The following is a 16,239-nucleotide window of genomic DNA, read 5'->3' as shown; positions in this document are numbered from 1 at the left end:
ATAGAAAAATATTTGGAAAAATATGCAAATTGGCATTGAATTTCTATAACACAACTGATACAGTCCTGATGCAGAAATTGGTGACAGTCCTGAAACTGGAACTCAGTACAGTCCATGCGTGGGGAATTCCCTGTAGTTCTTTTCTTGGCTGTGCATGTGGAAGAAAAGGACAAAAAGCTTCCCGGGGTCAGAAACACACTCTAATAGTTTGGCCACATCCACCCTCTGCGCTGCTAACAGCGGAGCCAATCTTTCTCTGACTATTAGGAAGTGGTGTTGTGACAACTGGTGACAATTTAAATTCTGTCCCCTTTACCCCCGAGAGTCCTGTTTTCCCTGCATAGTCAGCCTGTATTTAGGATCTGACTGGAGGGAGTGTGGTGTATGTAATTTAGAAATCTGAGCGAGGGGCTTGGCTTGGTGCAGCAACATGAAATGACTTCAGTTTGTTTTGGGAAGACACTAAGTGAGGTTTTAAGTTAACATAGCCTTGATGCGTTACATCATGCAGGAGCATTTGGGCACAGGGCTGTGAGTGTGCTGAACACCACGGGCTGGGCTGTAGTTGGCCTCTGTTTTCACATCTGTCTTGCCTAGAGGACCCCTGCTTTCTGACTCCAGGCCTGTAACATCTCTCCAACTGTGAATCACACTGTTCCTGGCTAAAGGGAATGACTTTTGAGGGTGTGACCTAGGTGCGGTCAACTCTGATACCCTATTTTGCTGGCCATAAAGACTGAATCGGGAGAGGCCACAGAGACTAAGATGTACTGAATAGGGTCCATTTTCAAATGTGCTTGCGTGATAAAGTGCCTTAGTATTGAAATCATGAAACTTGAAGTCCATAGGTGACATTTTCAGCACTGTGTGAAGACAGCTTGACTGCATTAGGAATTAATGAGGCCGACACAAAGGAGCAACCGGAAGGTGCAGAGATAGAACACTCTGACTTGTGAGTTTGGGAAACGTAGGTGTGAGTGAAACAGTTCCTACTTCTGACTCCTCAGTTATACAAGCAGTGCTTTTTTGTGGGCATTTCAGTAAAAAGTAATGACTATGAGAGAGTGACAACGGTACGGATAGGCGATTATTGAAGTTTGGGAAAAGAAGCAAATAAGTGGGAAGGTGAAGGGAGGAAAGGCAAGGGAGGGCTGGACAGATGTCTTTCATCCTGGTGATTTCGATGACATGATTGTATGCCAAATAAAATCTTCCCAAAAGGGTGAGGAAACAGAAGTGGATTGAGTGGAAGGGTACAGAAGTGCCGGGAGCAGGGGCTTTGGGACAGGCAGAGTTGAAGGTACTCCAAAGCCTAGATAAAGAGTTGGCCTTGGGCCAGCGCCACAGCTCACTAGGCTATTCCTCCACCTGTGGTGCCAGCACCCCGGGTTCTAGTCCCGGTCGGGGCGCCGTATTCTGTCCTGGCTGCCCCTCTTCCAGTCTAGGTCCCTGCTGTGGCCCAGGAGGGCAGTGGAGGATGGCCCAAGTCCTTGGGCCCTGCACCCACATGGGAGGCCAGGGGAAGCACCTGGCTCCTGGCTTCGGATCAGTGCAGTGTGCTAGCCGCAGCAGCCATTGGAGGGTGAACCAACGGTAAAGAAAGACCTTTCTCTCTGTTTCTCTATCACTGTCCACTCTGCCTGCCAAAAAATTTAAAAAAAAAAAAAGAGTTGGCCTTTGATACTCCCATTAGCATCTCCAATTGTTCAGTTCAGATGTTTGTCTTAAAAGTAACAGAGGCCCAATTAAAGTAATACAATTGTGCTCACAGAAACACTATAGAGTTGGCTGACTCAGTGACTCAAAATGGTCACCAAGGACACAGGTGCCACCCGTCATCAGCTCTATGCTCCTCAACGGGATATCTGTTTTTAGATACTTGTTAGACACCTGCAGCAATTACAAGCATCCTATGTGGTGAGAAACACATTTCGATAACAGAGATGGACTTCCCTTTGATAATCTTTTTAAAACCCCAGGGAACCCTTGTCTTCCAGCTCCCAGAGACCCCACCGTGTTACATGCCCATGCCTACAATAACCTCTTGTACCTGAGAGTGAGACCCACATGGCCAACTCGTGTCCAACAAGACCTTTAAGCTCCTTTGAGTGCATGACTGCTTGCTATTGTAAGCTGAGTGGCAGCCGGGCCAGCAAGTGATACATGGGGGAACAACTGTTGGGCTATAGATTAGCAGTATCAGCCGGCAGTAAGGGTTATATATTGGCTGGTGGGAAGGGAGAAAAGACCATCTGGCAGCTTCTGTGTTTCCAGTGAATTATTAATGAGATTGTCCTGTGGGGCAAGGGATGGTGGGGTGGGGGGGGGGAGAATCTGAAGAGAGGGTTAATATGAAATCGTATTTGAGGACAAAGTTGAGGGGAATTACTCCTCCAGAGAGTAAAAGGCCAATTCACTTACTAGGAGAAACGTGATAGTGTTTTGATTTCAGGGCAGTGTTGACCCCTGTGAGACTCGTGTTCATTAATGTGAAGGGAAACCAGTCAATCTTTAAAGTGGATCCAGTCAAGCCAACTACGTGGTTTCTTCTCTCTCCCCCAGTAACAATCAGGGAGTGTAAAGTGAACAGTTCTCTGGACCTGAGACTTAATTTGTTTTTTTCTTTTTTAATGGGGGTGAAATTCACAGAATGTATTATTTGCCATTTTTTTTTTAATTAAACTTTTATTTAATGAATATAAATTTCCAAAGTATAGCTTGTGGGTTACAATGGCTTCCCCCCTCCCATAACCTCCCTCCCGCCCGCAACCCTCCCCCCTCCCGCTCCCTTTCCCCCTCCATTCGTGTAAAGATTCATTTTCAATTCTTTTTGTATACAGAAGATCAGTTTAGTATATATTAGGTAAAGATTTCAACATTTTGCCCATATAGCAACATCAAGTGAAAAAACTACCATTGGATTACTAATTATAGCATAAAATAGCAATGTACAGCACATTAAAGACAGAGATCCTACATAATTTTTTTTCAAAATAATTAATTTTCTATGCCATTTCCATTTTAACACCATTTTTTAAAGTAGACCCAGGGGCTGGTGCCGTGGTGCAGCAGGGAAAGCTATCGCCTGCAGTGCAGGATTCCATATGGGCGCTGCTTCGAGTCCCGGCTGCTCCACTTCCAATCTAGCTCCCTGCTGTGGCCTGGGAGGGCAGTGGAAAATGGCCCAGGTCCTTGGGCCCCTGCACCCACATGGGGGACCTGCAGGGAGCTCCTGGCTCTGGATCAGCCTGGCTCCGGCCATTCTGGCCATTTGGGAAGTGAACCAGTGGATGGAAGACCTTTCACTCTTTCTCTGCCTCTGCCTCTGCCTCTCCCTCTTTGTAGCTCTGCTTTTCAAATAAATGGATGAATCTTAAAAAAAGGAAAAGCAGATATTATCTTTTTAGAATTGTACATAGTCACAAATGATAAACATACAGAAATATTTTTAAATACAGGGTCTTAAAAACACCTTCATTCAATTCTCCAAACTTTAAACCTAATAATTTAGATGGTAGAAATGCAAGCTACAACCTACAAAGTGGTAGGAATATTAGACTGAATCTATAATGATCAATAATATTTTTACCATTCATAATAGATTCTATCTCATTTGTGATAATTTTAATTACCTGTAGAATTGGAAGTAAGAATATAATTGAATGGTATACCTGGCTTGCACACTAATATATTTATCCTTAAATGCTTCTAAAATGTTTGATAAAACCTAAATTATTAAAGTGTATCACAATCTCTATTAAGCAAAGAAAGCCTTCTAAATGGGACAGACTGTATTTTTTTTTATTTACGTAAATGAACAAATTAAAATCTCAGTAGCTTTCTTTCCTTCTTCCCATTTGCTTTACTTGTATGTCTCCTGTGAAGAGTTAATGCCCAAATGCCAAAGTGAATTCTGGGAGGCAGGCAAGCCCGCAGTAGAAGTACCTCATGATGTACTTTTAATTTTCATGTACCTTTGAACTCTCTTAGCCAGGCTGTGAACTCCTCAAGGGTCCTTCATTTGTCTCCTTCCTCCATGGAGCTTCCTCACGAACACCAGTTCTCAGTGGCTTTTCTCTTTGTCTGCGATGTAACCTTGCCACCCACTTACATTGCTCTGCCTAAGTGGCTAATTGCATTTCAAGTGCTGTCCTCCCAGTTGGAACTGAAAAGCTCTGTAAAAATAAAAGCCAAACATTTTCCTTTTTTGTAAAAGCGTCTGGTCAAAGCTGAGGTCCAGTCAACACGTGTTAAGTAACGACTGAGATCACGCAGGCTAAGAATTGGGTGCGTGGTCTGCCTAAGAGAAACTGCCCATCATCCTGCTGTCAAGGTGCTATAAGGCCTTCCTGCAGCTGAACTGGCGTTTGTGGAGAAGGAGCCATTGTTCATTTCTACTCAACGCTGTAAGACCGACTTCAGTCGCACATGAACAGGGTGGTGCCTGCCTCCCCGTTGTCTGTGACATTCCCTAGCATCCATTTATCCATATCCTTCCAGGAGTTCCTTGGAGAAACACACACCAAATTTGCCTACCTCTTAAACATAGCAAAAAGTTAAAAAGAAAAAAAAAAATTGTTACATAAACACAGTGGTCAGCATTTGGAGCCTTTCAAAGTAAAACCAGAAATCCAGGCCCTCTCGTTTCAACTAAGCAGAGGCAAAGTGAGTTTGTGCTCCTCCTAAGACAGGTCCCTCTGTCAGCTTTTACTTGCTGTGAACACCAAAAAGATGGGCAGAGAGCCAGAGGGGGTTTACACACCGCCGTGCGGGCGCTGTCTTTGGCCTTGGAGGAGCTTTCTCGCTGCCCCGGTTTGTCTCCAGGGCCTTGGTCCTGAACTCAGTCGCTGTAGATGAAGATACCCCTGAGAATGCTAAGATCGATCCTTGTACATTCACAGTTGTTGAGCAGATTGAGTTGAATCGAGCTGGATTCTGGTCATTTACGTCCACGCCACCACCGATATTAGGGGAAGGCAGGTTGTCTGCTAAGATTTTTAGTGAATTGCTTCGGTTCTCATTTTCCCAGTGAGCCATCTGGGCGTCCGCTCCTCAGGCGCACTCCCTCCCTCCTGCTATGTGCAGTCCACAAATAGGTGTCGGAGTCCTTCCGTTAAGATCAGTGCTTAGAGCAGAAGTCTAGAAACCACAGAGGCGCTTCCTCACCTCTTTAATCCTCCATAGGGCATCACTGTTGTATTATCATCTGTGTATATGCTGTGCATTTCTTTACAACTATCTACACTCAACATGCTCTTGTCATTCACCTGTGTCTGATACAGCACCCGGGGCAGGGTTAGCAATAGAGGCCGCGTGAAGTTCCCAAGAAAGATGAGTGAAGAGGGAAACCCCCTCGTCCTCTGATCTGCTATGAGCAAGAGGTTTCTTCCCCAGAGACCGGGAGCCTGGGACTTTTCCTCCTTTGGATGGCCACTGAAATTCTCTTGGCCGGGAATCAAGGATTCAAAGTTAGAGGAAATTAGGGAAAGAGGCATAAAGCCCGATTTTGAACGTAGACAGAATTCCTCGGGGCTTCCTGAACTGATAACCCTTCTTCAGCAGGTTCTGGAGCCGCCAACACGACACCAGAGTGGGTTCGGGATAGCAGCTAACATCTTACAGCGTAGCAGCACGGCATAATCCTTGATGCGGTGCGTGACACTTAAATGAAGATTCTCCGATGTTTAGTTCTCATTTTAGTATCGTTTCTTTCTCCTCTTTCCTTTTGGATATCAGGCATGTTTGGAGGGCCATTTCCAAAAGGCTGGGGGCTAGCCCTGTTGGTAGATAAACACTTGCAGCATTGTGCAATGGGACCTCAAGGTGCAAGGCGAGTGCTTGCCGCTGCATGTCCTCAGGAGGAAGAGACAAAAGTCCCTTTATCCCGCTTTTGTGAGGTGGTGATACACAGGAGGATTAAGACTTGCAGTTCATACTGTTAATACATGACGAAGAATCTCACCAAAGGTGCTCCTGGCCAATTTGCTTGTATCTTACAGGATCTGGCAGAATTCTCTGTCCCTCCTTGTTGGGGAATTCATGGTCTTACCTGGATATAGCAAAGTAGCATAGTACAGAGCTATTACGTGTACCGTGATCATAAAGTCAGTGACTTTGCGGTTGAGACAAAAACGTAGGTCTTCTGGCTTCAAGTTGAGATTGCATAGCCTTGGGTCGAACCTGAGCTAACCTTGTCTGAGTCAAAAGGATGTTCAACCAGAAATTCTCTACAGAAAGGAAAGAGATGAGGTTTGTGTCTCTATAACAATGGAGCAAAATGGCAGGCGGAGAAAGGTCCCAGGTCTTGGAAGAAATTAATTCCTTCTGATAAATAAGTCAGCAGGTGGAGAAACATTGCGGTTTCCCACAGTAAAGGAACTTTACTTTATCCTAACAGCAGCCTCAGAGCCGGGAACCCAGAATTGGGGGCAGACCAGTGTACCCAAGTCTAACTTCTTTTTGGCTGTGGGAACTTAGGGAATTTAGTTGACCACTGATAGCACCTAGTTCCTGAATTTTTAAAGGGTGATAACAAAAAATATCAGTAAAACGACTTATAGCATTTTAAATAGAATAATTGTGTGTGTGTGTTTTAAGACTTGTTCATTCATTTGAAAGGCAGAGGGACACAGAAAGAGATATACACATAGAGCGAGAGGGAGCGAGAGAGGGGATCTTCCTCCTGCTGGCTCACTTCTCCCCAAATGGCCAAAATAGCCAGAACTTGATCAGGGGGAAGCCAGGATCCAGGAAGATGATTTTGGTCTCCCCTGTGGGTGGCAGCAGCTCCAATGCTTACACTGTCTCCTGCTGTCTTCCCAGTTGCATTAACAGGGGTGTGGATCAGAAGTAGAGCCGTGGGGACTGAAACTGTTACTCCAGTATGGGACAGAGGCCTTGCAGCAGAGGTTTAACCCGCTGTGCAGGAGCACCCACCCCAGTGAGTGTTTTGAGCAGGGGACTAAGTAAGGTGACATTTATAGGTAGCCTCCTGCAGGATGTCTCATATGGTGTCATTGCAAAACCAATGTTAGTGACTGCCATTTCCATGGACTTTGCTCACTTGTGGTCTAGATCATGGAGTTTTATGATCAGGTGTAGTATCCATGTGATACCCCCAGCAGCAAGTAATAGAACATGCCTCAAAAGTAAGGAATCTTCAAGACCTGTTGATAGAGCGTTCAGGGAGAGAGCAGGGCATGGTTCAGGTGCTTGGATCCCTGCCACCCATATGGGGGACCCAAACAAAGTTCCCAGCTCCTGAATTTGGCCTGGCCCAGGCCTGGCTGTTGTGGGCATTTGAAGCTGAATCAGTAGATGGAGGATTCAGTCCCCTCCTCCCCTCAGTGTGAACTCCACTGTCATTCTACCTTTCAAATAAATAAATTTTAAAAAAACAATTTTTAAAAAGCACTTCTATAATATCATTAAGAGCCTAAGTTTTGGGGCCAATGTTGTGGCCTAAAATCTGAAGCTGCCATTTGCAGTGTCGACATCCAGTATGGCCAGTTCAAGTCCTGGCTGCTCCACTTCTGATCTAGCTCCCTGGTAATGTTCCTGGGAAAACACTGGAAGATGTTACAAGTCTTTGGGCCCCTGCACCCAAGTAGGAAACCTGGATAAATCTCCTAGCTTTGGCCTAGCCTAGCCCTGGCCGTTGTGGCCATCTGGGGAGTGAACCAGCAGATGGAAAATGTCTCTCCCTCTCTTTCAAACAAATAAATCTTAAAAAAAAAAAAAGCCAAAGATTTTCCAGTTGACTACTCTTCCTTTAAGCATGTGGAACCCCTATATGTCTGGTGTTCCTGATGTGTGGTACCTATGGTAGAATTCACTTTTGGTAGGTAAAGACCAATGTTTCTCCATATCATGAAAATTCTTCCTGTACAGCACAGGCAACCCAGACAAGCTCACCTCTCCTTATACAGCAAATGTTGCTGGAGAAATGCCAGGTTCTGACTCATTTAGGCCTTGGCTCCAGCAGCACTGAAGTTGGGATTGTCACCATCATCAGAGCCCACTTCTGGGACTGAGCTCGATCTTAGGTATGGAGCGTCAAAGCCAATACCCCCTACTGGAAGGGAGTTCTGATGCTCATATCTATATCCTTGGGCAAATTCTGCAGCCTTGTTGAAAGTCAATTTTGTTATCTGCAATATGGGGATAAAATAGCATGAACTCCTTCATGTGCTTGGCAGACAACTTGAGATACTGAAATAAATTTGAGAGCAAAAGGCTCTGCAGAGTGTCTGGTATATGGTGAGTGCCCCCAAAATGTTAATTATTATTGACTGGATTTTTTTTTTCATGTTAGAACTTTTTATGTTATCTGCTTTCTGGCTAAAGTGGAAGTTTTCTGAGGCTATGGACAACATTGGGTTCATTTTTTTATCTTTAATTCTTGCACATAATCAATAGCCAGCTTATTTCTTTAACAAATAAGTAAATGAAAATCTGTTGAGTGATTGAAGAAAGGACAGAAACAGTGGGAGGTAGATTTAAAAGAAAGTCAAATGATGTCTGGGTAGATTATAGGTCAGATAGGGTATGTGAAAAAAATGGGGTCTGGTTGAGAGAGAAGAGATGTAAGGAAAAACATCTCAGATACAGAGAAGCACTTTCTCTGAAGTCCAGAAATTTGCAGTAACTGACCAGACCAAGTGCCACTTTAGGTCAGGGTCTGTAGCTCAGAGAGCTATGATGTCTTGAGATATTTTGCTTTATAATCTAATAAATAAAAAAATTAGATAAACCCAGGTGAATGCTTACTATGGTCTAGAGGAGGTAGATTTCTTCTTTCATTATTGTAATAATAAAAGCTACTGAGTGCTGGGTGTGTTCCAGGCATTGTGCTAGGTGTTTCTGCCATACAAACTCACATGATCCTCACAAACGACCTGGGATACTATTCTCTTCATCTACATCACCATTTGTGGACCAGACAACAAAGCCTGGTGAAGCCCAACAAGTTGCTCAAATCACACACAAAGTTAATAGAAAAACATGCGCACTCTGACACACAGCATGTGACGGCTTAGGCAGGTGGCTCCATGCTACCTACATGGGAGACCCAAACCGAGTTCCAGGTTCATATCTTTGAGCTGGCCCAACCCTGGCTGTTAAAAGCACTAGGGGAGAAAACCAGTGGATGAAAGGGCTCAGTCTCTCTCAATCTCTCTCTCCCTCCCTCCCTCCCTCCCTCTCTCTCTCTCTCTCTCACACACACACACACACACACATACACTCTTTGTTTCTCTCCCGATGTCTCTTTGCCTCTCAAATAAATATGTTTTTAAAGTTAATATAAAAACTGAAATTTTTTCCCATCATTAGACTACGCTGTATCTGTAACACAGTAGAAAGGTGCTCAGAGTAGCCAGACCGCATTCCCAGTCCACTGTGCACCCAGGACTGAACTGTGCTGACGGTCACGAGAAGCATCACAGGTCTCTGAGGTCACCGATAAGCAGAAGGCATGGCCCGCAGCTCACGGCATGTGTGTGCCCTCTGGCCCTCGATGGTGCTTTCATCATTCCCAGCATCTAACATAACGGCTGTAGGGAGCGCCAACTGGGCAAACGTTTGCTAACTGAACTTGCAGCTGGATAGATGCATGGGTGGATGGACACCAGTTATGTGATGTGCTCACCTTGTTTTCATAGCAGACCTCGCTCTTCCTACTTCCCCATTTAATAAATCCTCAGCATCTACCTCTACCCTTTGCTTCTGTGATGAACACAGGGACTGGGGACTCCCATTCTTTCTAAAAGCTGTAGCCCCCAAGAAGTAAGTTTCAGGAACCCGTGTGTAGAGCTCAGGACAGATTTTGGATCCAGCTGTACAAATAAAGTGAAATCTTGAAACAGTGAAGAAGTCTGCTAGGACCTGTGCTGGGAATTTCTCTGCCCATTGTCACTATGTGGTCTCACTTTTGCCCAGAAAGATCTTCGTTATTAAAAATTAAAAAAAAAAAAAATCCGCACTCTCTGCTGCTTTTTCTGTATTCATCACTTGTCATCTAAGAGAAGTGTATCAGAAGCTAATTTCATATTTAATAGACAATGGTGAAAGACCATTCGTTTATAAGTTGATCTCTTCAAGGGAGCTGTGCTTACCCTTACCAGAAAATATCTTTAGCTTGCAGTCTCGGAAGGAACAAAATTGAAACTGCTTGAACGAGTTTCCTGGCTGGAGAAAAAACTAGAGGCTTTGGACCATAAGGAAACCAGTGAGGAGCCATATGAAATAATAGTTCATTTGAAAGACCAGGTATGTTGGAGACAAAAAAAAAATTGTCTTTATTTTAAATGTTACTTCACCTTACACAAACTGACAATTTCCCAAAGCCATTTTGGCTGGATTGAAAGTTCATCTTTACGTTCACAATGTTAAGTAATACTTATGTTTGCTGAAAATAACTCTATTTGTATGTGAATATTGACATGCATACAAAAATGAATTCTGTTAGTAGTTTTAAAATTTGCTGTGTATCCTTTTGAATAATACTAGTAGAACATCCTATTCATTTTGTAAATGGCATAGACTGCAAATGTTTGTTAGATGTCAAGGTTGTCATATCAAGGAATGATTTTATTCTGTATAGTAAAACAAGTAGATCATAAAATTTGGCATCTTTTAATCAATTGCTTTGTAAGAGATAAGTAATCTGTGAATCTCTGGACATTTGGGTGTGAATTGTTGTATAATGGATCCTCAAAAAAATTCATGGAAATTGAAATTGAAGGATATGTTTACTTGGATTTGCCTCATATAACTTTATCTGTTGTTCAAACTACAAGCATTGTAACTGCCTCTGAAATACACTGATAGGTTTTTCCATGGCAGTGCATAGATATGTCTTGCTAGCATTAATGTAGTCCACAAGCTGGCATATTTTTATGTCCTTGTCCTGAACATGTTTGTGTGATTTGTCCCTGAGCTCTCCCATGCCAGGGAGTTGGAGTGGGAGCAGGAACGGGAGGGGTGGCCTCTGGGATGCTGATTTTGGAACATCTGAGATGAGGCTGCCCTTGACACAACTTCAGAGCTGGGACACGTGTGTGCAGGAATCTTCTGCACTTGCCAATGGGAGAGGTTACATTAAACTTTTCTGCTTTGCAGTGCATTGAGAAATTGCAGGCTGAGGTCACAGCATCCCGGGAACGGCTTGCAGCCCATGTAAGTGTTGTTCCTCTTTTCCAACCCTTACTTCATGGCCTTGTTACGCTGGAACTGGGCCCTAAGTCATGTGCGTGGTTTGTTCACCTTAAACCAAATCACAAGACTACAAGTCAGTCATTGTATTGCCTCTACAGAGTTGCTTTGCTTAAGTAAAATCCCGATTTTTGGTTATGATAAAATTTACAAAATGAGCTTTTGTATATAATCATATGATCTATTGTGGCTCTATCACAGTAGGAGAACTGATAACACAGATGGAAAGAAAAAGAAGCTAGGCTGGTGTAGTCAACAGATGGAGGTGGAGAGTTGTGACAATTGCTGACACGGGGTACGGGTGGAGAGCTATGCACATTAAAATCTCGTGTACATGAGAAAAATTTCTTAAAGCAAAAAGTCGAGGGATTCCTGTCTTCCTGTGCTGGGTGTGGGGAGTGGGGCTGACACTTTGTGTATCCATGGGATTCAAAGTTCAGGTGCTGCTGATGCTGCCAGTCTTTGGGCAGCACTGTTATTCCTTCTAACCCTGTTGGAATTTTTAGGCAAATGACTTTATAAACCAGAGTATGTAATTTTCTGTTTGCTTTTGAAAGTTCTCCCCATGAATTCCTGGGGAATTATACTTAAGCCTGTGTTTGCTCAGAAGATAACTGAGGCACATGTCCTGTCGCAATACTCTGCACACTCATACTCATAGACCTGCCTCCCTGCACCTGCTGAGGATCGGAACAACCCCGATGTCATAAAGCACTTTCCCGAGCCTCTCGTGTCCTCTGGTTAGTCATTTCCTCCATCCTGGCTGCTACAGGATCACTTGTCTAGGGATGTCAGCCAGGCATGGTAAATGGCTGACCCCAACAACACCAGGCTCCCTGGACAGATCAGAGACCCGGGGGCTGCCATCCTGCCGACCTGCAGAATAGAAAGCAGTTTATTAAGTCCCTTCGGGGTTTGAAGTGAGCTCACCTGGAGAAAACCTTGGTAACTGTCCTATTTTTTTGGTGCTGGGGAAAAGCAAAGCTGATCTGCCCTGGCAGTTGGCAGAGCTTTTAAATCAAAATTCAGAATCTTTTTTAGCCTTGAATAGCATTTGACCCAAACTGAAAATGACTAAAGCCTGCCTGTGTGAAGCTGTGACAAATTCAAGGAGAAGTGAGTCCCATTAGCCCAGCATTATGTTGCAAATGCCTGACCCTATTGTTGTCCAAGGTCGTCATGCTCTTGACAGATTCCCACCGACAGCCAAGCCTTAGCCCGGAAATCCTTAAAGAGAGCAGATGTGGTCACCAAAGTTCTGATATTGGCCTCATGAGAAAAAAGTTATCAGTGTTGTAGAGAGATTCCTGAGGGGTCCTCTTCCACTGCCTGGTTTTTGGGGGTCCTGTTCCACCACGCGGCTCCTATCCCCAGCTTGTTTCCACTGGGATTGCCCCCTCACATTACAGTATGAGTGAGATTTCTCACAGGGAACCGTCCACTGCTCATGGTTCTGTTCATCAAGGTTATGCTTGAACTCATCAAGAACATTCTAAGCAAACATGGTTTTCTGGGACCGGCATTGTGGCGTAGCAGGCAGAGTCCCCACCTACAGTGCTGGCATCCTACTTGAGCCAGTTCAAGTCCCGGCTGCTCCACTTCCGATCCAGCTCCCTGCTAATGCGCCTGAGAAAGCACCTGAGGATGGCCCACGTGCTTTGGTTCCTGCACCCACATGGGAAATCTGAATGAAACTTCTGGCTCCTGGCTGGCTTTGGCCTGGCCCAGCCCTGGCCCTTGTGGACATTTGGAGAGTGAACCAGCAGATGGAAGATCTCTCCCTGTCTCTCCTTCTCTCTCTAACTCTGCCTTCCAAATAAATAAATATATCTTAAAAAAAAAAAAAAAAACAGCTTGAACAGCAGTGTTTATTGAGAGAGGATTGTATGACCTCTATGTGGAAGTTGCTTCAGGTATTGTCTATTTTGAATCTCAATCCAAGCCAATAAAAAGTGGCCATTATTTTTCAGATAAGAAAACTGCATCTTACAAAGGGTAAATCACTCGTCACGCTCTGAAACCCACGCTTTTGCTATCACAACTTGCTGCCTCTCCAAATTAGATTCTCCACCTGTCATCTGAGGTATCAAATGGTGTTTGTGCAGCCTCTGTCTCAGGGCCCCCTCTTCTCTGTGTGTTCACTCCTAGTGATTCATCGGCTCACAACGCTTCAGTTTTCACTTCCATACAAATAAACAACTGCTCTCACCCCCTACCAAGTTCCTTTTATCTTAATCATCCTCTAATTATAGCCCTGTAATGTTTTTGTGGGCATCTCTTAAAGCATTGTTCTTGGAGAAGGCATTCCATAGGATGCTAAAAAATACTCAGAGGAAAAAAAAGGAGATAGGGATTGGAACAAAATGGAGTTAAACGTCACCTATTCCCTTCTCCTAATTCCCTAACCATGGTGAGCAATACCATACTGCCATTTTTTATTCTCCATTCAGACTTCAAAGCAGTGGGAAAACCCTACCTCCTTTGGTCTCCATCCTCCATTTACTTAGTTGTCAGGCCCTCAGTACGTGTCTACAAATCATCTCAGCTCTTGTGTCCTGTTACACTGCCATTTCCCTATATTTTTTAATCACCTTATGTTTTATTGGTTGTGGCTGGCACTGCATCCCTACCACAAGGGATGTCAGAGTCTCCCAGCAGTCCCACCGCCCATCAGGGAGTAGCCCACCTGTTCTGAACCCATGAAGCCCTGTGTGCAGAGAAGAAGAGGGACAAAATCCACATGTAAAGACATGGAGTGGGTATAGGAAACCAGACACCGTGGAAGGACAGCACCCATAGGGAGAATGTGACCCACTGGAGTAGCAGAGAAGAGAAAAAGCACCAAGAGGGTGGCAATGGAACATTCTAGATAGGGTATGAGTTTTCGGAAACGGGAGATTGAAGGATTTCCAAGGGGTCTGTGGATGCTGATGCTCAGGAAGTGACTGTTAATAGAGTTGCCGGCAGCCTGTAAGGTACCTGATCCCCCTTGGTGTTGGAGAGTCAAGTCTTAAGTTCAGAATCTTAGTCTGGACTGTGCCTCCTTAAGTGTAACTAACACCTGTAGGACCTGACCAGTAGGAATCTCCTTGTTTCCCTGCCTCCATCCAATGTGAGTCCCTACCTCTCAGGCCCTCTGCTCTCTCACCCCCTCTCCCTGCCTCACGCTGAGCCCCTGGGGAAATAGGGCCCCCTTGTGCTTTATGCCTCCAGGAGCCTCTGATGCCTTGTGACTGAGCACAGCGTCCTCTTGGTCTGGGACGTCCTTCCCTGTCCTCGTCTTCTAGTGGCTCGTCCCCTCCTGGCAGGACTCGGGTCAGGGGTCAGCTTCTCCCGCAGTCCTCAGAGAACTTTCTCTGGATTCCCAAGGCCTCCTATATGGACATCAATTTGAGCTGTTAAAGGAAACACTTTCAACAACCTAAATTTAACAGTTTATTTGAGCAAAAAAACAATAAGTGAATCAGACAGCACTCAGAACAAGAAGTCCAGAAAGCTCTACCCAGCCACGTGAACAGTGAGCTTTTATAAGGCCAAACACGGAAGCCAAGTAGAGAAATCACCTGACTGGCTACAGCTCAGCATTTGCCTTTTTTAGGTTGGAGGAATGAGACATGTGACTTGTTTGAACATGGTCTGATCAGTTGGCTCCCAGTGATTGGCTGAAACCCCAACGTTTGTTACAAAAAGTAGACTCCCAAGAGGGTTTTGGTTGTCTATGTACTAAGTTAAGTTGCAGTTTGATGCATAGGAGCTCAAAGGACAGACAGCCTCAGGCCAATAGCCATTTGCTGCTTTAGTATAACACGGGTCCATATACTACACTGTGTTGACATTACTTGTTTATACATCTGTCTGCCATTAGACTCTAAAGTCACTGAGAAACAGGCCAGGCAGGTGTCTCTGTTTTCAGTACACCGGTGGCAAGGCTGTGTGTACTGGAACCACTCACTGGCAGCTATGACATTCATATGTTTGCTCATTCATTTGTCCATTTATTCAATGCATCAACTGAACACCTGCTATGTCAAGAACTATGTGTGAAGAAGGCCAACTCTCAGATCTGGAGCTCGGCTAGTGGAGGTAGAATAAAGGCCACAAGAGACATCCAAGGCCTCCATACTAGAGGGAGGGGCCCCTCTGTCTGGGGAGCAAGAGAGGCTTGTTGCATTGGGTAGACTGGCACTAGAAGCTCACAATGAATGGGTGCTAGAGAGGGAAGGCCCAGCCTGCAATGGAATGGCTGCCTGAATTTGGAGGACTCCTCAGTGAATTTCACTTCCTGCACTGAGTACCCCAAAGTGTGCCTTGCAGCTGTGCCCTAGGAGCTTTGCTCATGGTTTCTTTCAACCTGGAATGCCTGTCTCTGCCTTGGAGTTCGCTGCTTTGTTCTCATTCTTCATCAAGACAGTTTCTTCCAAGCATGGGCATCTTGTAGTTAAGATACCTGTTAGGACACTTACATTGCTTATTGGAGTTCTTGGTTTGAAACTGCACTGCACCTCTGGATTCTAGCTTCCTGCCAATGCAGATCCTGTGAACGGATGGCTGACACCCACCTAGGATATTTAGATGGAGTTACCTGCTCCCAGCCTTGGCCTTACAAGTCCTTGTTGCTGTATTTGGAGAGTGAACCAATGGATGGGAACTCTCTCTCTCTCTCCGCCTCACAAGTAAAAATTTTTTTAAAGTTTTTTTAAAGATTTGCTTATTGACTTGAAAGTCAGTTACACAGAGAGAGAAGGAGAGGCAGAGAGAGAGAGAGAGGTCTTCCATCCACTGGTTCAGTCCTCAGTTGGCCGCAGCTGCACTGATCTGAAGCCAGGAACTTCTTCTAGGTCTCCCACACAGGTGTAGGGGTCCAAGGGCATGGGCCACCTTCTACTGCTTTCTCAGGTCATATCAGAGAGCTGGATCAGAAGTGGAGCAGCTGGGACTCAAACCAACACCCACATGGGATGGTGACACTGCAGGTGGCGGCTTTACCTGCTATGCCACAGTGCCAGACGCCATACATTTTTTTTT

General features: G+C 44.9%; 1 protein-coding gene across 1 annotated transcript in view; it reads left to right on the top strand.

The window, feature by feature from the left end:
• The window catches only part of LOC133758816 (coiled-coil domain-containing protein 192-like), a 136,878-nt gene that overhangs the window by 39,711 nt on the left and 80,928 nt on the right, over positions 1-16,239 (top strand). Inside the window, exons 4-5 of the mRNA XM_062189959.1 lie at positions 10,138-10,269; positions 11,122-11,178. Of these exons, the coding sequence (XP_062045943.1) occupies positions 10,138-10,269; positions 11,122-11,178 (189 nt within the window). The remainder of the gene's footprint in view (positions 1-10,137; positions 10,270-11,121; positions 11,179-16,239) is intronic.

Source organism: Lepus europaeus, chromosome 4 (genome assembly GCF_033115175.1).
Source record: "Lepus europaeus isolate LE1 chromosome 4, mLepTim1.pri, whole genome shotgun sequence".
Classification (NCBI taxonomy): domain Eukaryota; kingdom Metazoa; phylum Chordata; class Mammalia; order Lagomorpha; family Leporidae; genus Lepus; species Lepus europaeus.
The sequence above is the reverse complement of the archived record's forward strand: the minus strand, read 5'-3'. Positions and strand labels throughout refer to the sequence as shown.